Source organism: Rhinolophus sinicus, linkage group LG04 (assembly GCF_036562045.2).
Source record: "Rhinolophus sinicus isolate RSC01 linkage group LG04, ASM3656204v1, whole genome shotgun sequence".
NCBI classification, from domain to species: Eukaryota; Metazoa; Chordata; class Mammalia; order Chiroptera; family Rhinolophidae; genus Rhinolophus; species Rhinolophus sinicus.
In genome coordinates, this window is record NC_133754.1 from 141,766,388 (window position 1) to 141,788,167 (window position 21,780).

Sequence of the window (21,780 nt, forward strand, 5' to 3'; positions counted from 1 at the left end):
TAGCATTAATCTGTTCAGGCCTCTCATCTTATAAATGGGGAAATGGAGGATTAGGAAGCAGTTGAAGGGCTATTTAAGTTACTGATCTTCAAACTGTTTAGCTCGTACACTCCTGTTTTTAAGCATACCCTATAATACATATGAGTATATTCACTTATAAATGATATACCTTAATGCAATTTAAAATATATTAGTTCTCAAAGTAAATATGAATATTGAAAAATATAAATACGCAAACTAAATTTTTAATGGATGAGAGAAAAAAAGGAAATAGTTTAATATTTTCTTTCCACACCCTAAAGATTAGTGGTGTGTGTACTCCACTTTGGAGACCACTGTTTTAGGTCATTCAGGGGAAAAAAGGAGAAGAAAAACTTGTGATCTGTAGAAGGAGGTTCAAGATTTGGGGTGTCAGAGAAAGGTCTGGGACACTTATTCACTGGGGATATCTAGGTTAATCAGAATTACTGTGTAATGACTTTCTCTTCTATTTTAGTTCCTTTGTATGAGTTTAGACAAGTAGCAGCACAACCCTTACACATAGTACCATGTTTCCCGAAAATAAGACCCAGCCGGACAATCAGCTCTAATGCGTCTTTTGGAGCAAAAATTAATATAAGACCCGGTCTACTATATAATATAATATAATATAATATAATATAATATAATATAATATAATATAATATAATATATCAGGTCTTATAATATAATATAATATAATATAATATAATATAATATAATATAATATAATAAAGACAAGGTCTTATATTAATTTTTGCTCCAAAAGACGCATTAGAGCTGATTGTCTGGCTAGGTCTTATTTTCGGGGAAACATGGTAAATAGAAAAAAATAGCTTGAAGAAGTTGGTCAAGGAGGTGTATAAGTCAGAACTCCTTCAGAGTGACAGAAACTCAATGAAAACTAAATTTCACAAAAGGGTCAGTTATTAGCTTTAATAAAAGTGTACCTGGTATCTCCTGGGATGACAGTGGCCTTTAGGCATAGCTGGATCCAGAAGCTCAAATGATGTTATCACATTGCTGTTGGTACTGTTTTTCTCAATTACTAGTGCTGAGCCCTCTCCACATGGTGGGGAACATGACTGCCAATAGCCCTAACTTCCTATCAGCCCTGGTTAGTAACTCCAATGAGAGTTGCTCTGAATGTCATAGTTTCATCCCAGGGAAGACTAGTCGGCCCAGTCTAGGTCATGTGTATGATAATCCACTAGTTGGGCCACTGTGATGGATGAGCTAGCTACCTTTACCCCCTGAAAAGAGAACAAGAAAGGTCCTGAAAGCTGAGGAGAGACACTTACAAAAACAGAGGAAGGGGTAGATTCTGAACATCTTCAAGCAATGTATTTTCATTATAGCAGAGCTCACCCATGTTGGGTTCTGGAGATATTTAAAACAATATTTAAAAAGAAAATGAATCCCAAACAGAATTGGTTCTCAGTTAATTAATCTTTGCTATTGACTCAAGCACGAGCTTAGAGCATTTAGAAATGCATTGCTATAAAATGGCAATGGGACCTCCTTCATTTGTCAAAGGGCAGCCTTTTAGAGAGATTTTTGTAGAAGGAGGAAATCTGCTTCTGATTTTAGTACATCCAGAGGCATGCAGGCTTTTCGGACCAATTATTACCAGACCTTGAGATAAATCACCTCCTGCACCATTAGTACTTGAAGGATTATCGGCCTCAAAGATTTACGTGCGGATTAATTGGGGAGTGTGTACCTCAGATCGCTGTGTTTAGAACCACGGTTGTCCTGCAAATCATTTATATTAGTCCTTTATTCAAAATTCTTTAGCCTTATATAATACTGACGTTGCAGGGAAATCTGAACAAGCCTTTTCTTTATTTATTTGTGGTTTGGCCTCAGCCTGGCCCCCACCCTTACCCCCCACCTGGAGTTTAATAGCTCTGGCTAGGGATACAAAGAGCATCTAAAAACACAGCAGCTTCCAGCTTCCAGTATTGCAGATTACTTCAGTTCCTTCATCTGAACAGTGACCGAAATGTGCATGACCTGGTACTGAGAGAGGGACAAGATGAGGTACAAGAAATACATGGCTATTCTGGAAGCAGCAGTTGGTATCACCCCTCTTAACAAAAGAGAACTTCTCCCTGAGAGCAGAAGACACGTGAACCTTTGGCAGCATCCCGGGTAAGCAGAGGAGCCCACAAGATGCTTGGTGGGTGTTTGGGAGCCTAGAAGGATTAAAGGGTCATCTCTGTTGTAAGAGTAATAAATGTTGAGTTCTTCATTGAGAACTTGGCAGATAGAGCCATTTCATACCAATTTAAAAATTCAGTAATAAAATAATTGGTAAGAATACTCTTTAAGAAAATTCCTGGCCTAACAGACAAAAAGATGATGTCTAAGCCAATTTTTCTGACTAGAGGTTTTAATTTTGAAAAGTTTTTATATAGTCTAGCAATGTAGCAATTCTTAAATGTGCCTTATATTTTTTTTTTCTACAATGCAAATATTTTTCTGACTAACGTGTATGTGCAGACTATGTTTCAGGTAAATACTTTTCTTGAAGCAGCAGTTTTAATTTCATGTCTTTTTCTAAAGCCCTTCTCACTCACACTCACTTACCCATTTGAAGGAGGGTTTGAATGTTCTTTTATGAATGGTTAGCGGCTTCAATCTCGACTTTTTTCTCTGAAGTCCCCCTCTTGTGTCTTTTACACATTGAGGAGAAGTGTAATTTAAGGTACTTGTGTGGTAGACAGTATTTTTAGGAACTGAATTTAATTTTTAAACTGAATGAGCCACACATTGGCACTCATCCAAAGATCAACTCAAGACATCTAAGTAGCTCATATTTCTTTTTAAAAAGTAGAAAGTCACTTTCTACTTATATGATTTTATTTTTTAAAATCATATAAACACTTTGCATTCATTATGGAAGATTTAGAAAATACAAAAAAATAAGGGGGGAAAAAAATCACCCATAGTCCCATGTCCCTAAGAGAATTGCTGTAATTATTTAGGTCAGTGGTTCTCAATGGGGGCAGAGGGCCAGTTGGAAGGACTTGCCCCCCAGGGGACAGTTGGCAGTGTCTGGGCACATTTTTGTTACAAGGGGCAGTGAGGGGGGATCACTCCAGGGGGGCAGAAGCCAGAGAGGCTGCCCACCATCTTCCAACGTGCAGGCCAGTCCCCGACAGCAAGGAATTGTCCAGCCCAAAATGTCAGTAGTGCTGCTACTGAGATGTGATTTAGGGAGATGTTCTTCCCATCTAAAAGGCAGTTTTTATTAGAAATAAATGAGGTATTTCTTCTGGAAATTTTAGAGATGCTTTAGAATGGAATCCTGAGACAGCACTGTTATTGTTATTATTACTATTATTATTATTTTACTCTTCTTTTGGAAAAGTGAAGGGAAGTGTTTCTATGTAGGGATGAGGCAAGGGGCATATGGTGACTCTAGGAAAGTCCATGCGGGTTAATGTTCTTTTCGGGGTTTATGGAAAACCTGTTGTAATGACCAAATTGTGATTCTTCAAGGAGCCCCTAGACATACTGTGACCTGGACATATGCCCTAGAATGGTGGAAGTTTAGAGCCGGAAGAACCTTTTACCAGGAATGGTAAACAGGCAGAATATGGCACACCAAAGCCAGTGTCAAGTTAGGGAGGACCCCAAGGCCGAGTTTGGGCTTAGCAGGATAAGAATATTGTGATTGATGAGGGATGTTTGTTCTGGACATATAATCGGAGAATGGGGAGCTGCTACACGCGGTCTATGTATTTACCATTCCTTAATGCTCATGTAGTCTTCAAATTTTACATGTGTGCAACTCAGACTCATGTGAGTCATGATTGAGGGCTTGGCCTTCAAACAACAACTGGATGTTCTTAGTTTCTGACTCAGGGTCATTCATTAAGGGATTCACCCTAAACAAACGCACATGGTTCAGAGGTGTGAATTGATTGCCAAATTATTCATTTCTTTTTGGGGATAACCTTGTCCAGCAATTGGAATGAGTGAGTACCCTTAATAGAACCATCTCTGCTTTGCTCCATTTCCCTAAGTCAAGTCAGACAGAAGTTAAGTTATTCATTCCAGTATGATCCTTAGTAAGGGAAGGTGAATGTTGTTTTTTTGCGTTTTTGGTTTTTTAGTTTTTTAAGAGAACATGCCCTTAAGCCTGATAAAGTAGCACTGTATCACAGGACAAGAAGATCTTCCTTGTAATTGTAACACTTTGAATACATGTGGTTTTGCTGGTCCCCATCTTTTTGTTTGCTACTCCCTTGTCACGTGACACAGCCTTCCTTTGGACATACTAATACCCTTCTCTAAGCTTGTAGTAAACTCTCCTTTCTGGGTGTGCTAGGAGGCGTTATCTTCTGATTAACTTTATTAATTCTACATCGTTCAGAAGCACCTTAATGTTTTACTTCCCAAGTTTAATGTGCATATGAATCACTGTTAAAAATGCAGATTTTAATTTTGTAGGTATGGTGGGGCCTGAGAGTCTGCAGTCTAATACGCTTTCGGGTAATATTGTCAGCCCGGCTGATGCTCAGTGGATGGTCCAGATGCTGCTCACGTTTCAGTCCATGAACCACACTTTGAGGAGCGAGCATCTAGAGAAGGCTTCTGATCATAGCCTACTTGCTTTCTCTTGACCTTGAACTTTCTGATCTTTCTAAGGACTTTTAGTCCTAATACCTCCCCTACCTGCAGTTGTTAGAGACCTCAGTGGTAGAGATCTTACTGGTACGAAGTTAAGTGGTTGGCTGTGCTTCTGTGATGGGAAATCTGCCCATGAGCGTTCTGCCCAGAGATTTCTATTGGGCTGGTGGACTAAATATTGAGGCTGCTATTTCTTCCAAAGAATTCTGTCCCTTTCATTCTTTTCAAGAAGTATTCCAATCACTACAATATACAGTAAGTCCTCACTTAGCGTGTTTGATAGGTTTTTGGAAACCACCTTTAAGTGAGCCCGATGTATGACAAACACAATTTTACTATAGGCTAATGGATACCAACAAGAGTTAAGTTCCTATGGCATATTTCTGGTCGCAAAAACATCACCAAACTTCTAAATAAAGACCCCAAAACACTTCTAGTATTAAACATTGAAATAAATGTGAGCTGTACAAATTTTTAAGAAAGATTTAGATAAGCAAGGTGATTCTTTCCCAACCTGATGCTTCTGGTTAAGGGTCCTGGGTGGTGGAGACTCTCCCAGCCCCTTAGGGCGCAAGATGGAACCCATCCCAGACCGGACGCCCTTCTATCACAGGGCACACTCTCACCCACACCCCACATGCAGACTGGGACAACGTAGACACGCCAGTTCACGTCACATGCACATTTGTGGGATGTGGGAGGAAATGGGAGGAAACCAGAATCCCCAGAAAAAACCGATGCAGACAGAGTGAGGACGTGCAGACCCACAGACAGAGTGGCCCCGGCTGGGAATTGAGTTTGTTTTTTTTCTTATCCACATTATAATGTTGAAAGAAATGACATTGTTCGAGGACCTGCTGTACTTGTAATATGTATAGTATTCAAGAGCAGCTGCTTTTTCGTTTTAAAACATAATTGGAAGTCAGGTCGTGATTCCGTTTTCTTTTTTTTTAGTGTATTTTTTTTTTATTGGGGTAACAATTGTTAGTAAAATTACATAGATTTCAGGTGTACAATTCTATATTGTGTCATCTATAAATCCCATTGTGTGTTCACCACCCAGAGTCAGTTCTCCTTCCATCACCATATATTCGATCCCCCTTACCCTCATCTCCCACCCCCCACCCCCCTTACCCTCTGGTAACCACTAAACTATTGTCTGTGTCTATCAGTTTTTGTTTCTCATTTGTTTGTCTTGTTCTTTTGTTGTTTTTGGTTTATATACCATATACCAGTGAAATCACATGGTTCTCTGCTTTTTCTGTCTGACTTATTTCGCTTAGCATTATAATCTCAAGATCCATCCATGTTGTCACAAATGGTCCTATTTGATCTTTTCTTACTGCTGAATAGTATTCCATTGTGTATACATACCACAACTTCTTTATCCATTCATCTATCGAAGGACATTTTGGTTGTTTCCATGTCTTTGCCACAGTAAATAAAGCTGCAATGAACGTTGGAGCACACTTGTCTTTATGGATAAAGGTTTTCAGATTTTTTTGGGTAGATACCCAGGAGAGAGATTGCTGGGTCATACGGTAATTCTATTCTCAATTTTTTGAGGAACCTCCACACTGCCTTCCATAGCGGCTGCACCAATCTGCATTCCCACCAACAGTATATAAGGGTTCCTTTTTCTCCACTGTCTCTCCAACACTTGTTACTATTTGTCTTGTTGATGATAGCCATTCTGACTGGGGTGAGGTGATATCTCATTGTGGTTTTGATTTGCATTTCTCTGATGATTAGTGATGTTGAGCATTTTTTCATATGTCTATTTGCCATTTGTATGTCCTCTTTGGAGAAATGTCTCTTCAGGTCATCTGCCCATTTTTCAATTGGGTTGTTTGTTTTTTTGTTGTTGAGTTTCATGAGTTCCTTGTATATTTTGGATATTAGCCCCTTATCAGAGGCACTGTTTGCAAAAATCTTCTCCCATTCAGTTGGTTGCCTCTTTATTTTGTCGATGGTTTCTTTTGCTGTGCAGAAGCTTTTAAGTTTCATATAGTCCCATTCATTTATTTTAGCTTTTACTTCCATTGCCTTTGGAGTCAAATTCATAAAATGCTCTTTGAACCCAAGGTCCATAAGTTTAGTACCTATGTTTTCTTCTATGCAGTTTATTGTGTCAGGTCTTATGCTTAAGTCTTTGATCCATTTTGAATTAATTTTGGTACATGGTGACAGATAGCAGTCCAGTTTCATTCTTTTGCACGTGGCTATCCAATTCTCCCAGCACCATTTATTGAAGAGGCTGTCTTTTCTCCATTGTATGTTTTTTGCTTCTTTGTCAAAAATTATCTGTCCATATTTATGTGGTTTTATTTCTGGGTTCTCAATTCTATTCCATTGGTCTATGTGTCTGTTTTTCTGCCAATACCATGCTGTTTTGATTATTGTAGCCCTGTAGTACAAGCTGAAGTCAGGGAGTGTGATACCTCCAGTATTGTTCTTTTTTCTTAAGATTGCTTTGGCTATTCGGGGTCTTTTGTGGTTCCAAACAAATCTGATGATTTTTTGTTCTATTTCTTTAAAAAATGCCATTGGGATTTTAATGGGGATTGCATTAAATCTGTATATTGCTTTGGGTAATATTGCCATTTTAACTATGTTGATTCTTTTAATCCATGAACACGAAATGTCTTTCCATTTCTTTTTGTCTTCTTCAATTTCTTTTAAAAATATCTTATAGTTTTCAGCATATAGTTCTTTCACATTCTTGGTTGTGTTTATTCCTAGGTATTTTGTTCTTTTTGCTGCATTTACAAAAGGAATTGTTTTTTGTATTTCTTTTTCTCAGATTTCATTGTTAATATATAGGAAGGCAATGGACTTTTGTACGTTGATTTTGTAGCCAGCAACTTTACTGTATTCGTTGATTGTTTCTACTAGCTTTTTGGGGGAGTCTTTAGGGTTTTCTATATATAGCATCATGGCATCTGCAAAGAGTGATAATTTAACTTCTTCATTCCCAATTTGGACGCCTTTTATTTCTTTCTCTTGCCTGATTGCTCTGGCAAGGAATTCCAATACTATGTTGAAAAGCAGAGGTGATAGGGGACAGCCCTGTCGTGTTCCTGAACGTAGAGCAAATGGCTTCAGTTTTTCACCATTAATTATGAGATTAGCAGAGGGCTTGTCATATATGGCCTTTATTATGTTAAGGTATTTTCCTTCTATACCTATTTTATTAAGTGTTTTAATCATAAATGGATGTTGTATCTTGTCAAATGCTTTTTCTGCATCAATTGATATAATCATATGATTTTTGTCCTTTATTTTGTTTATGTGATGTATCACATTGATGGATTTGCGGATGTTGAACCATCCTTGTGCCCTGGGATGAACCCCACTTGGTCGTGATGAATAATCTTTTTAATGCATTGTTGTATTCGATTTGCTAGAATTTTGTTTAGGATTTTTGCATCTGTATTCATCAGAGATATTGGTCTGTAGTTTTCTTTTTTGTGTTGTCCTTACCAGGTTTTGGTATCAGGGTAATGTTGGCCTCATAAAATGAGTTAGGGAGTACTGTCTCTTCTTCAATTTTTGGAAGAGTTTGAGCAGGATTGGTATTAGATCCTCTTTGAAGGTTTGGTAGAATTCACTAGTGAAGCCATCTGGTCCAGGACTTTTGCTTTTGGGAAGGTTTTGGATGACTGATTCAATTTCGTTACTGGTGATCGGTCTGTTTAGATTTTCCAGTTCTTCATGGTTCAGCCTTGGAAGGCTATATGTTTCTAAGAACTTGTCCATTTCTTCTAGGTTATTGAATTTGGTGGCATATAGTCCTTCATAGTATTCTTGGATGATCCTTTGTATTTCTGTGGTGTTCGTGATAACTTCCCCTTTTTCATTTCTGATTTTGTTAATTAGTGTCTTCTCTCTTTTTATCTTAGTGAGTCTAGCCAAGGGTTTGTCAATTTTGTTAATCTTTTCAAAGAACCAGCTCTTTGTCACATTAATTTTTTCTATTGTCTTTTTGTTCTCTATTTCATTTAGTTCTGCTCTGATTTTTGTTATTTCCTTTCTTCTGCTGACCTTGGGTTTCATTTGTTCTTCTTTTCTAGTTCTTTAAGGTTTAACATGAGGTTGTTTATTTGGAATTATTCTTGTTTCTTGAGATAGGCCTGTAATGATATAAATTTCCCTCTTAAAACTGCTTTCGCTGCATCCCAAAAATTTTGGTAGGATGTATTTTCATTGTCATTTGTTTCTATGTATCTTTTGATCTCTCCTCTAATTTCTTCTTTGACCCAGTCGTTCTTTAAAAGTATGTTGTTTAATCTCCATGTATTTGTGTTTTTTCCTACTTTTTTTTGCAGTTGATATCCAATTTCAAAGCCTTGTGATCAGAGAATATGCTTGGTATGATTTCAATCTTCTTAAATTTGCTGAGGCTGATTTTATGTCCCAATATATGGTCTATCCTTGAGAATGTTCCATGTACACTAGAAAAGAATGTATAGTCTGATGTTTTAGGATGAAGTGCTCTATATATGTCAATTATGTCCATTTCATCTAATGTGTCATTTAGGGCTGCTATTTCGTTATTTATTTTCTGTTTGGATGATCTATCCATAGCTGTCAATGATGTATTTAAGTCCCCTAGTATAATTGTGTTTTGGTCAATTTCTCCCTTTAGTTCTGTTAGTAGTTGCTTGGTATATTCGGTGCTCCCTGATTGGGGGCATAAATATTGATGACTGTTATGTCTTCTTGTTGTATAGTCCCTTTACCATTATGAAATGTCCATCTTTGTCTCTTGTTACCTTTTTCACCCTGAAGTCTGTTTCATCTGATATCATTATGGCTACACCTGATTTTCTCTGGGTACCATTTGCTTGGAGTGTCAATTTCCACCCTTTCACTTTGAGTCTATGCTTGTCCTTGTAGCTGAGATGTGTCTCTTGGAGACAGCATATGGTTGGGTTTAGTTTTTTGATCCAATCTGCTACTCTGTGCCTTTTTATTGGTGAGTTCAGTCCATTTACATTTAGGGTGATTATTGATATGTGAGGATTTCCTGTCATTCTATCTTTAGTTTTCTGGTAAGGCTGTGTCTCCAATGTTTCTTTGCCTTTTTGTTGTTGTCTATTATTTCTGTGTGGTGGTATTCTATGACGTTTCCCTCTGTTTCTTCTTTTATTACAGTATATATTTCAGTTCTGGATGTTTTTTGAGTGGTTACCCTTAAGTTTATGTAAAAGAAAGTTTGATATTTAGAGTATTCCATTTTCTTCAGCACGCTTCCATTCTCCATTCTCATAATCCGGTCAGGCCATTCTCACATTCCGGTCAGGACAAATTGTCCCTGTTGATGGTGGTCGAGTAGCCTCCTTTAGTATTTCGTGTAGTACAAGTCATGTATTAGAAAATTCCCTCAGCTTCTGTAAGTATGGAAAGGTCTTTATTCCTCCTTCATATCTAAAGGATATCTTTGCAGAATATATTATTCTTGGCTCATGATTTCTCTCTTTCAATAGTTTGAATATTTGGTTCCACTCCCTCCTGGCTTGTAGAGTTTCTGCTGAAAAATCTGATGATAATCTAATGGGTTGTCCTTTGTAGGTTACCGTCTTCTTTTCCCTGGCTGCCTTGAGGATTCTTTCTTTGTCGTTGATTTTAGACAGCTTCAATACAATGTGCCTTGGAGAAGGCCTGTTGGGATTGAGGTAATTAGGTGTTCTATTTGCTTCTTGGATTTGAGGATCCAGTTCTGTCCACAAGTTTGGGAAGTTCTCATCGACAATTTGTTTGAATATATTCTCTGTTCCTTCTCTCTTTCTTCTCCTTCTGGTATGCCTATTATTCTTATATTGCTCTTTCTGATGGAGTCAGAAAGTTCTTGTAGAGTTCTTTCATTTCTTTTAAGTCTCAAGTCTCTTTCTTCTTCCATCCGTGTCATTTCCATGTTTCTATCTTCTATGTCACTGATTCTTTCCTCCATCTGGTCAACTCTGCTACCTAAGCTGGCTATATCATTGTTAATTTCTTCTATTGAGTTCTTAATCTCCATAAATTCTATTTGGTTCTTTTTTAAAATTTCAATCTATTTTGTAAAATGCTCGTGTAGTTCTTTGATTGTGTTTCTGAGTTCATTAAACTTCCTTTCTGTGTTTTCTTGCATCTTGTTGAGTTTTTTCCGAACTGCAATCTTGAATTCTCTGTCATTTAAGTCACATATTTTCATATCTTTAAGTTCCTTTTCTGGAGACTTTTCACTTTCTTTCTGAGCTGTCTTGTTGCCTTGGTTATTCATGGCAATTACTGGTTTACTATTTCTCTTCCTAGACATCTACAGGAGTGGCTTCTGCAACAGGTTGATAGGAAGAGGTCTTTCTTTTGTTTTCCAGTACTTGTTGGTAGAATGTTTTATTTTCTCTCCCACTGCAGCCTTTTTTTTCTCTCACATGGTAGTGCTATGTTTTCTCTGCACTATTCCAGCTTCTCACACAATGGGGAGATTCCCTGGGAGATGGGCTTCTCCTCTGTTAATAGTTCGCCTGGGTCACAGGGTGTAGTGTGCCGGTGGGTATGCGGAGAGCTTCTGAAGTTCCAAAGCTCTTCCTGCACCAGATTCAGAGCCAGTATGTTTCAACAGTTCTGTTTACTCCTGCAGGGATCCACCCAGATAGGTGGGGCCAGGGGCGGGGTGAGTTGTGAGAGGTGGCCCAGAGCAATGGTGGTGACCACCACCACAGCTGGTCCTGCTTTCACAGCTCCCTCCCTTTTGCCAGAACTAGTTGGGCTGCGAATCTGTGTCTGTGGTCCACAGTTCTCACTCAGAACAGCAAATATTCTGCTCTTTTGATCTGACACTGCTACTGTTTGCTTCTAGCACCAGGCAGGTGGGGGTGGGGCGAGCTCTGGGAGGGTAGGGAGGGGGCGGCTAGTCTAAGTGCCTAAGGCTTCCGTTCTCTGCTCGGCAATGGGGGCTTAAACCACGGTTTTCAGCCTTCTTCCCTCAGTCTTGTCTCCGAGGTCTCTGCCGTGAGCGTTAGGTTCAGCCGTGTTATATGCTGCCCCCTCAGCCCTGTGGGCCATAAGCGGAGCCCTAACTGTCCGAGTTCTTCCCTCTCCTGCAGCTGCGGTAGTTCCGGGAAGCAGCGGGCTCGGAGCACTGAGCTAGGTCTGCGTCCTGCGCCTGTGCGGCTCCGTCTCTGCAATTCTCCCTTCCCTCCTCCCCCGCTTGCGTGATTCACCCACCTTTAGGTGAATTCAGTAGTGGGCCTCTTCGTCTTGCCTGTCTGCTGTGCAGGTTGTCCTTTGTGGTGTTATAGTTGTTTGATTAGTTGTAAATTATAGGGGAGATTTACAGAGGCTCACCTCACGCCGCCATTTTGATCTGATTAATTAGATTCCGTTTTCAAAACCTGGAATTCATTCACCATCAACCCCCCGCTCCTGACCTTTTAGTACTTTTTCTTGCTGTCTGCCAGCAGGACTGTGCTTGGCCTTCTACTCTGCAAACTGTATAGTCACGTGGGCCTGTAAAGTCACAGGCCCAAATCACCAATCAATTGGTTGAATGTTGCAAGTTCATAGAAGCACAAATTAGAGGATTTATATATGTGCATATTTACCCCATTGCTTGGCACATAATAGGTGCTCAGTAAATATCTGCACATGCTTTTTCAGTCTGTTTCATCATAGTCAGAGATGAAGAAAAATATGTAAGAAAGGAATTGACAGCCAAACACAAAAATATGGAGCTGCCTGTGGATTTTCCTTGTGAAATTTTGTAGTTTTCCAGCTCTCACTCTTGTTACCTGACAATAATTTTACTTATATCTGTTACTACTATTGAGAACCAAGAATATAATTGCGTTCCTTCTGCCAAGTTTTTTCTTAACCGGAAGGTGGCCTTAGTCGATAATGTCGTACACTAGAAGTGGCTGGTTGTTATTGGTAGTTCCCATATATGTCCAAAACCTCAGGAATATTATAAAAGAAAATCAAAATCAGGGTGTCATAGAATTGCAAAACACTGACTTAATTAAAAGGCAAGCCAGTTTAATAAAAGAAGCAAGCTCTCTTTGGAGCTGATACCTGTAGAAAAATTTCATATTAAGGCCCAAAGCATAACCAAGCCCATCTTGATTTGCTGGCCATTTACTTATCTTTGGAAGTAATAAAAGACACCACGTATGGGCTGGGCTCTAATCCTGTTGCTTGCTTTGTAGGATGTCCAGATGGCCTTGCTTTGGCCAGGGCCTATATTTCCTGCTGATCCTTAGGGAAGGGAAATGTATCCCTTGCCTGTATAAATAAAATCGACACCGTCTTTTATTTTTCTTCTATTGTGTAGGGAGTGTTTTGCACACATGCCACAATATCACTTTGTCTAGCAAACAGAAGAGTATGTCCAGAACTGGTGAGAAGACACATTCTTCCTCCCACTAGAAGAGTTCTCTGTGACTGCCCTGTTCACAGCCGCTGGGGCTCAGGCCCAGCCCTGAAGTGCACTTGTCTCTTTGTGCTTTTGGAAAGGCACACGCAGGATTAATAAAAATGTCAGAAGGGAGATTTCTTGGATTTTCTTAAGATACGGGGTAAAAAGGAAAAGTATTTGCCATCTTTTTGCTTGTGGACAACCACACACATCAAAATAAAGATGAGCCAGTATTATAAATGCAGTGAAAAATGAATTCCCTTTTAGTTTAAAATGTGTATGGCATATTTTAAAATGGTAAATTTTATGGTAAGTGTATTTTATCACAACTAAAAAAGCTTTCTGTAAGTATTTTCCCACTTGTTGAGTTTTTTTTTTTTTTAAACCTGAAAAGTGAGTTTCTTGTAAGTTCTTGTTCCTCGGTATGAATCTCAGGTGAATCAATGATGCCAAACTTTACATGGTTACTCATTTCCTCCAATGTTTGAAGACTGAAAATATTAGGGGCAGAAATTCCATTCCTAGAAATAGATCCCCCCAAAAATGAAAACTATGTCCACATACACAGTTGTGTGTGTGTGTGTTTTCATAATAGCCAAACAATCCTAATGTCCATCAGCTGATGAAGAGATACATGATTATGGTACGATATATCCGTACAATGGAATATTATTTGGCCATAAAAAGGAATGAAGTTCTGACACATGCTACAACATGGATGAGACTTGAAAATATTATAATAAGTGAAAAAAGCCAGCCACAAAAGGTCACATATTGTATGAGTTCATTTATGTGAAATCTCCAGAAGAGGTCAATCTACAGGGACAAAAATTAGATTTGTGGTTGCCTAGGACCAAGATGTGATGAGGGGAGGGAATTGGAGGATGGCGGGTGATGTCTAAGGGGTGTGGGGTCTCTTTTTTGAAGTAACGAAAATGTTCTAAAATGGCTTGTGGTGATAGTAATACAGCTGTGAATATACTAAAAGCCATACAATGCATGGGTGAATTGTACAATAGGGGAACTTAAGTGCATTTCCCAAGATCTCACCGTGCTGGGAATGACTATGTTGGATTTTTAACAACACTGTCTTTCTCTTTCAGGGTGCAGAGTACCACATTGTTATCATCTCCCTGTGAGTGGGATTGGCACCCCAGCTATACCTCCTGGCACAAGTATTCCACAAAACACAGCCTGCTTTACCAGGTACTTGCTTTTTTATTTTTATTTTTCAGTCTCTCATCAAAACTAGTCACTGGCTCTCCTCCACCAAAAGTTGGATGTAAATTAGTTCATATCCTTGAGGTCATCAAGACCATCATTTTCACTGTCACTGACAGAGAAATTGTTTACTATCAAAGAAAATTTCATTGTAACATCCTATTTACCAAAGAACAGAAACATCTTACCTGCATTTATGGTCTGCATTGCTATGTATAACTTTGGGTGAAGGCTAATTGAGGTTCTTCCTGGCTAAAGCATGTAAGTACAACTCCCATGGTTCAGAATAAATGCCTAGCAAGGTATTTTGGTGTCTGTGGTTATGGGTCATCAGGGTAGGTGACGTTTTTCCATTATCTTTGAGGTAGCAGAATTATATAAAAGACATTAGTCACATTGGCTTCCAAAGATTAATTATGTACAAGCTTTTAGCTAAAGATTAACAGTGAGTATTATCTATTTACTGATTCAGTTTTAAGTACGAATTAAATGAGATTTACAAGGTATTAAATTTTATTTTGACAGATGCTGGGATGTATTTGTTCTTAGTTACTCTTTAACCCCTGATTATAGGCCAGTCCGTGGCTGGATGGAATGGGGTTGGAATTTCTTTTTCATTTGCTTGTTTCATAATTCCTGTCTGTTGAAACTCACACCCCCTCCTGCTAGGGTGGATTCCAGCTACATGACAGAGCTGGGGTTCAGTGGAGTGTGACTAGGACACAGCTGTTCAAATCCTACTGCTCCTGCCTTCTAGCTGTGTGATCTCGGACACACGTCTTAATGTCTCTGAGCCCTAGATTCTTCATCTGTAAAAAGGAGTGTTAATATGAAGCTAAATGGGTTAATGGTATAGCAAGCACTGGGCACATACCGAGGCCTTTCTTGGAGCCTGGTTGTCCAAGTAGGGACACTTGAATGCGGAAAATCTCCGTTTCCACTGATTCAACAGGGCTGGGAATGGATTTTGTTTATGAGACATTGTCCTCTATGGAGCTCTTAAAGAGTCTAAACATAAGAAGACAGATACTTGCCCAGGTTCCAGAAGTGGTTTTCCTGAGAGTGGATTTCTAGGTAGGATCTGTTGATTGAGTCAAATGAATTGAAGGGACAGCATGGAGTATGCGAAGGGGGCTTGGGGCTGGCATTGTCTGTGGGAGGGAAGGTTCTTTCCCCTTCAAGCAAAGTCGCTTCTGATAAATACCTCCCTGGTTCGGATTTCCTGTGCTAGTGACCACATGCTCGTTAACATGAGTTTGGTTTCCCAAGTCAACACTTTACTCCAAAAGCTCTTTCATATGTGCAAACACTTCAGGGTGGCTTTCTAGGATGAATTAGCCTCAGGCAAGCTTGGGTGGTAAGAATTTTTCTTAGAGCGTCTCACTTCACCCTAGTTTCAGATCCAGCAAACATTTATTAAGAGCCTTTTATTTGCCAGGTACTGGGCAAGGTGTTTTCACCCATGTTGTTTATGCTCAGAACAACCCTGAGAGGAAGGTATTACCAGCTCCCTTTTGCAAAAAGGAAACTGAGATTCAAAGATTTTAAATGATTTCCCCAAGATTGCACAGCCCCTGACACCCAGGTTCAGTGAGATTCCTATAATACTAGCTGGTTTCTACACTCACTCTACAGAGCTTGAAGATTGAACTTCTAAGCTCGGATAGTAAACAGGTTTTTCTCAAAGGCCAGTTCTGATCACTGGGTAGTGGCTTCCTGGACTTAAGGATTCGTAGGTGCTGTCCAAGTTTGTTGAACAAGAATGTTGGGCTCCATTAGCAATGTCTGGCACAGGTAGAGGGAGATGCCTGTAGAGCCTGCTCTTGGCCTGGGGCTTTGATCATCATCAGCCTCTACCTTTTCTGTCCTCCTTTACAGTCTTGGAGTCTGGAGAGCACTGTTTGCCTGATGCTTCCTTCTTGATACCTTTACGGGGCTTTGATGATCCCTTCTCTGACATGGCAAAATCAGCTCCGTGTCTTTGCATGCAGGAAAGATGCTAAGAGTCTGGGCAGAGCTCCACTTCCTAGACATGGATTCTCATTGTTAGGTCATTTAGATACTTTAGCATCATCACAGACTCGCCCCGTAACATGGGCTTAGAAAAGTGAGTTGAAAGTGAAAGCTTAAACCTTTTACTTCTGTGCACCTGGGAGCCCTCTGCAGCCCCCCCTCTGCTCGGGGCTCCTCAGTCTACAGGAATACTTGGGGAGCTCCCAGCAGCAGCCAAAGCTCCTCATATTGAATTGGATAGACCCAGAGCAGTAGTTCTCAAACTTGATCCCCGTCCGAATCACCAGGAGGACTTGTTAAACAGATTCCTGGGTCCTAGCCCCTAGAATTTCTGCTTCAGTCAGTCTGGGGTGAGGTCCAGGAATTTGCATTTCTGACAAGTCCCCAACCAGGCTGATACTTCTGGTTTCTGGACCACACTTTGAGAACCACTAACCTGGAAAGTACTTCTCACAGCTGCTTTAGAGCATGGGCTTATTTATAGATGGTGTTTGTGGCCAGTTTTTTACCCTACCCGTGGTGAAGGGATTCTTCCTCAAACATTTATTTAATGAGCATCTCACACAGCACTGCCTGAGGGAAATCTAGAGAAATATATCAAGGCTTGTCTTGGGGCTCATGGGACTCTAATTTGGAATCAGTAATTGCATTGCTATGTGAAAAGGGCCACACTCACCCCTTACAGTCTCTGTGAGCCAAAGGCCTGAGACCATGACGGAGGGGAGCCTCCTCCTGGGGGAGGTGGGTGATATTTGAGAGGAAACTTGAGGATGAAAAGTTGTTCGCCAGGTGGGAAAAGAGGGGAGAAGAAAGCCTGAGGAGCAGAGACAAAGATGCTGCCCTAGGCTGGAAGAAAAGTTATGGTGTTTGTGGTGAGAATTCTATTGCAATTCCAGTATAAAGTGAAGGATCAACCTATAGTAGTAATAGCAGTGAAAGTATTATGTTTGTTTGGGTGCTGTTATGGTGTGGTTGGCACTGTGCTAAATGTTTCACCTGCATTGTCTTCATTTAATTCTCATACCCACCTTTGGAGGTTTGGGTCCAGCTATCATCCTGTTTTATATTAGTTTTCCAGGGCTGCAGTGAAAAACGACTTCAAACTAAGTGGCTTGAACAATAGAAATTTATTGTTGAACAGTTCTAGAGGCTAGGCGTCTGAAATCAAGCTGTTGGGAGGATGGATTCCTTCTGAGGGTTTTGAAGGAAGACTGTTCCAGGTTTCTCTCCTTGGCTTGTAGATGGCCATCTTCTCCCTGTGCGTCAGTCTTTGTGTCTAAATTTCCCCTTTTTTATAAAGATACCAGTCATAATGGATTAGGGCCCACCCTAAGACCTCACTTTAATTTGCTTACCTCTGTAAAGGCCTATCTCCAAATAAGCTAACATTCTGAGATACTGGGGGTTAGGACTTCAATGTATAAATTTTGAGGGGACCCAGTACTACCCATGACATATTTTACAGATGAAGAAATGGAAGCTTAGAGAGATTAGATAAGCTGCCCAAGCCATACAGCCATTAGGCTGGACCATGAAAGCTGGCCATTTTTATAGATCAAAAACAGTCGGACAGTGGCACTAAACCTAAGAAGTAACAGAACTGGGACTTGTTGAAACTCAGGTCTGACCTCATAGTTGTGCTTTTTCACCCTGTGCTTTGCTGGCTTGTAGTTTTTTGTTTGTTTGTTTGTTTGTTTGTTTGTTTGTTTTTGGTTGTTTTTTGCTATGTTTCCTCATGGTTTACTGGGAAAAGCAGTGCTGCGGAGGTCGGGGTACCAAGCTGCTATCCTATTAGTTTCTGGTTGATGATTTCTTGAATAAGATACTTTATATTTCAGTTTCCTATCTTCTCTGGTTAAGAAGACCGTGGGAAATTATTAGAGTTATGAAACATTTAAACTTCATGAAAGAAATGGGTTGTATGTTTCAAGATGATGTGTGCTGTTTTGCTATTAAAATGTTAAATACCTGTAACGGGTTAGCTGAATATCGATGTCCTATTCTTAATTTCCTTCTCAAAACAGCCTAAAGGCTTGTAAACAATGTATTAGCCCTTATACTTCTGTTATAAGTACTTGGAATTTTCTCAGCATTCAGGGCTTCAAGCTACTTAATTTCTAGCCATCAGGATTTCAGACAAGTAGTTTTATCAGGACCCACACAATAATTCCATATTTTCTTCTCTAAGTATTTAAAATGAAAGAGCATTGCTCCAAATACTTGCCTACAAAAACTTTGTCATTCTAGCAATTCTAGCAAACTTGCATCATGAGAAATTGGTATACCATTTAAGTGGAAGAAAAAAATAAGATGAGTTTATTCTTACTTTCAAATGTTTTAGTTATAGTCTCACATGTTTTCCAAACAAAAATTAGAGTGCATGGTTTACTCCTGAAATCAACAAGACAAATTTTTGGCCACCTGGCCTATCTCTGGAAATCTGAGATGTCTGGACATTTTTAAGTATAGTACACAGATCAGTAATACTCAAAAGCTAGCTTCTGAAACATAAATGTAATTATACTCCTGCACGTTTAAGAGAATCCAGAGCCTACGAATTAAAAGATGACCTGGGGATTGCAAACCTCGAGCCCTCTTGTTCTTACCTTGCAGAGCCACATTTCTTAAAAGGATTCTCTGTGCTTATTTTCCTTACCCTGCTCTGCCCTTCTCTCCAACACTTTTTCCTCCACCTATTCCAGCCACTTTGGGGTGTGGTTAACTGGTTTCAGGTATCCTGTGGGCTAGGCACTGCACTGCCTTAGGAAATTTTCATGGTGTCCAGCTCTTCCCTGGTTGGGAGTTACATCTAATTTGCAGTCAGCCGCCACATACAGTGCTGTATGGCTGCATGTACTGTGCCCGTGGTCTGTGGTTGTGTGGGGGAGCCTGGAGGTAGCTTACCATTTTATCAGATTCCCATTTAAACTGATAAAATTGAGGTACAGAATTTGCAACTAGCTTCTGGTTGGGAGGGGTGCCATCATTGGAGCCCTGATTTTGGTACTTTATCAAATTTGCATCAGTTGAGTGGTTGGTGACAGAGGTTTTCAGTTCAGCCCAATTTTTTATTTGTTTAGAGGTAATCTGGTTGTACTGTATGGTTGTAATCTGTTTGGTTAGACAAAACACCCTGGGCAAGATTTCCCCCACCTAATCATAATTATATTGCTACTTGAAAAACTTATTGATGTTTGAAAACAATTATTTGGTTATAATTATTCGTATTTGTTATTGATGCTTGTGATATAATTATTGATATTCAAGAAATCAACGTAATTATGTATGTATAATTATTTTTGCTTCAGCTCTTAAATTTGGTTGCTAAAATAACTTTGTGAACCCACTTTGAAAGAGGCTTCATAGTATGTTAGAGATAAATTTGTCTCTTCTAATGGCTTTAGCTCAGCAGACTATATACATGGTAAGAAAACATTTACGGTAAGAAATCTTGACTTTCTCAAGATTTGAACAAGAATCAAAATACTTAGGCACTGGAGGATGGTTCTAGCAGAGGCAGAGCTAGGTCAGGGAGAGAAAAGATAGGTAAAAAATATGGTCATTGGGAATAATAGCCAGGCTGGCTTCTGAAAAAATAATAGAAAAACACTTAGTTTATGTGAATTACTGTGCAGAATGTAAGTCTCAGAGAGCTCTGAATCTCTTGGAAATAAATCTTGATCGATTTGTTAAAAAACAGATAACTTTGGAGGCAGGAAAAGCTGAAAGTCCCCATCCATTGCCTGAAATTGAATGAAAGATTTCACTCTTGTGTTATTCTCACGCTCACCTCCCAGATGAGCAAAGAATCTGAGGTACCTTCTGTAAACCCTGTGGCTCCCCACCCTACTTGCTTCTCTTCATTACTCTAGGCTTGGTGGAAACCAGCTTGATGTAGTTTTGGCCTCCAAGGACGTTGGCAGGCAAGCTCTCCCACAGATCAAGGGACATGAAGGCTCAGAGACTAAAATCAGGTTTTCCACTCACACCATTGATTCGATTAATTCAATTTGAAAACACTCAGGGAGAAGCAAGGGGATAGAGATTAGAACACATTAACATAATTAGGTTGGGATGTACATAGGGTAAAAGGTCTGCACTTCTGGAACCGTGTACTTGCAATGTTCACGTGTCCTGTCTCTGCGGTGTCAGCTTTCCCCAATGATGGCATGGTCACAAAGACCAGAGTTGAGGTTCAATAAGAGATATCATCAGGTATCTGAAGCCAACACATGTTTGCTCTTTCCGAGGACTGGAGGGCAAGTATGCTTGGCCAACACCTGTAGCTCACCAGGGATCTCTGTTTTGTCTGCATTTCCACGCAGAGTATATGTGGGTCCAGAATTGAATATAATGGGTGTCATCAATAGGTGGTACATTTAGGGGTGACATAGCTGTCAATCTGGACATAGCATGAGCTGGGCTTTATTATATATTATTAATATTTTATTAAATAGGAACTGTTTATTATCAACACTATAAATTACAAGTTATATAATAATATTATATATCTAAAATATAATTATAAATGAGATATTTATTAAATGTATTAATATTTTATTAAATTTGATTACTAGTAAAGATTTAATTTGTCCTTCCATCCCCTTCTATTTATAAGTGCCACTCTCATTTGTTTCATCTGTAGTTAACACACAAATTCTCCATTTATTCTCTTTATCTTTAACACATCCTATAGGTTACTTACTATCTACACTACACACGTCTTATGAATTCTGCCTGAGTTTTATAAGCTACTTGCTTCCTCATTATCACTGTGAAGTACATCATAGGGGTTTCATTCATTTCATTTTTGTCCTTGTGCTCTACACCCATTTTATTTTATTTTATTTATTTTTAAAGATTTTATTGGGGAAGGGGAACAGGACTTTATTGGGGAACAGTGTGTACTTCCAGGCCTTTTTTTTCCAAGTCAAGTTGTCCTTTCAATCTTAGTTGTGGAGGGTGCCGTTCAGCTTCAAGTTGTTGTCCTTTCAGTCTTAGTTGTGGAGGGCACAGCTCAGATCCAGGTCCAGTTGCTGTTGCTAGTTGCTAGTTGCAGGGGGCACAACCCACCATCCCTTGTGGGACTCAAGGAGTTGAACCAGCAACCTTGTGGTTGAGAGCCCACTGGCCCATGTAGGAATCGAACCGGCAGCCTTCGTTCGGTGTTAGGAGCACGGAGCTCCAACCACCTGAGCTACTGGGCCAGCCCCTCTACACCCATTTTAAAAAGAACTTTACATAAAACCATCTATTTAGCAGATTATAGTTCTATATTCATCCAAATGTAATATGCAGCTAGAAAAATTATGAAATAGCTCTATGTGTATTGTCATGAAAAAATAGTCAAGTAATGTTCTTATGTAGCATAGCAGGTAACAAAAGCGCATGTCTAGTATAGCCCAGGTGTATACGACATACCTACGTGCTTACCTGTGCAGAGAGGTACCTGGAAGGATGCTCCTCCACTTACTAACAGTACTTTGTCC

General features: G+C 39.6%; 1 protein-coding gene across 9 annotated transcripts in view; it reads left to right on the forward strand.

The window, feature by feature from the left end:
* TJP2 (tight junction protein 2) overlaps positions 1-21,780 on the forward strand; it is a 112,449-nt gene that overhangs the window by 13,913 nt on the left and 76,756 nt on the right. For all 9 annotated transcript variants that reach the window (XM_019730483.2, XM_074330522.1, XM_074330519.1 and 6 more), the window contains one exon: positions 14,161-14,263. Coding sequence is in view for 1 of the 9 variants with exons in the window: in XM_019730413.2 (XP_019585972.2) it covers positions 14,161-14,263 (103 nt within the window). In the remaining 8 variants the exon portion in view is untranslated. Of the gene's footprint in view, positions 1-14,160; positions 14,264-21,780 lie in introns of those variants that run through there.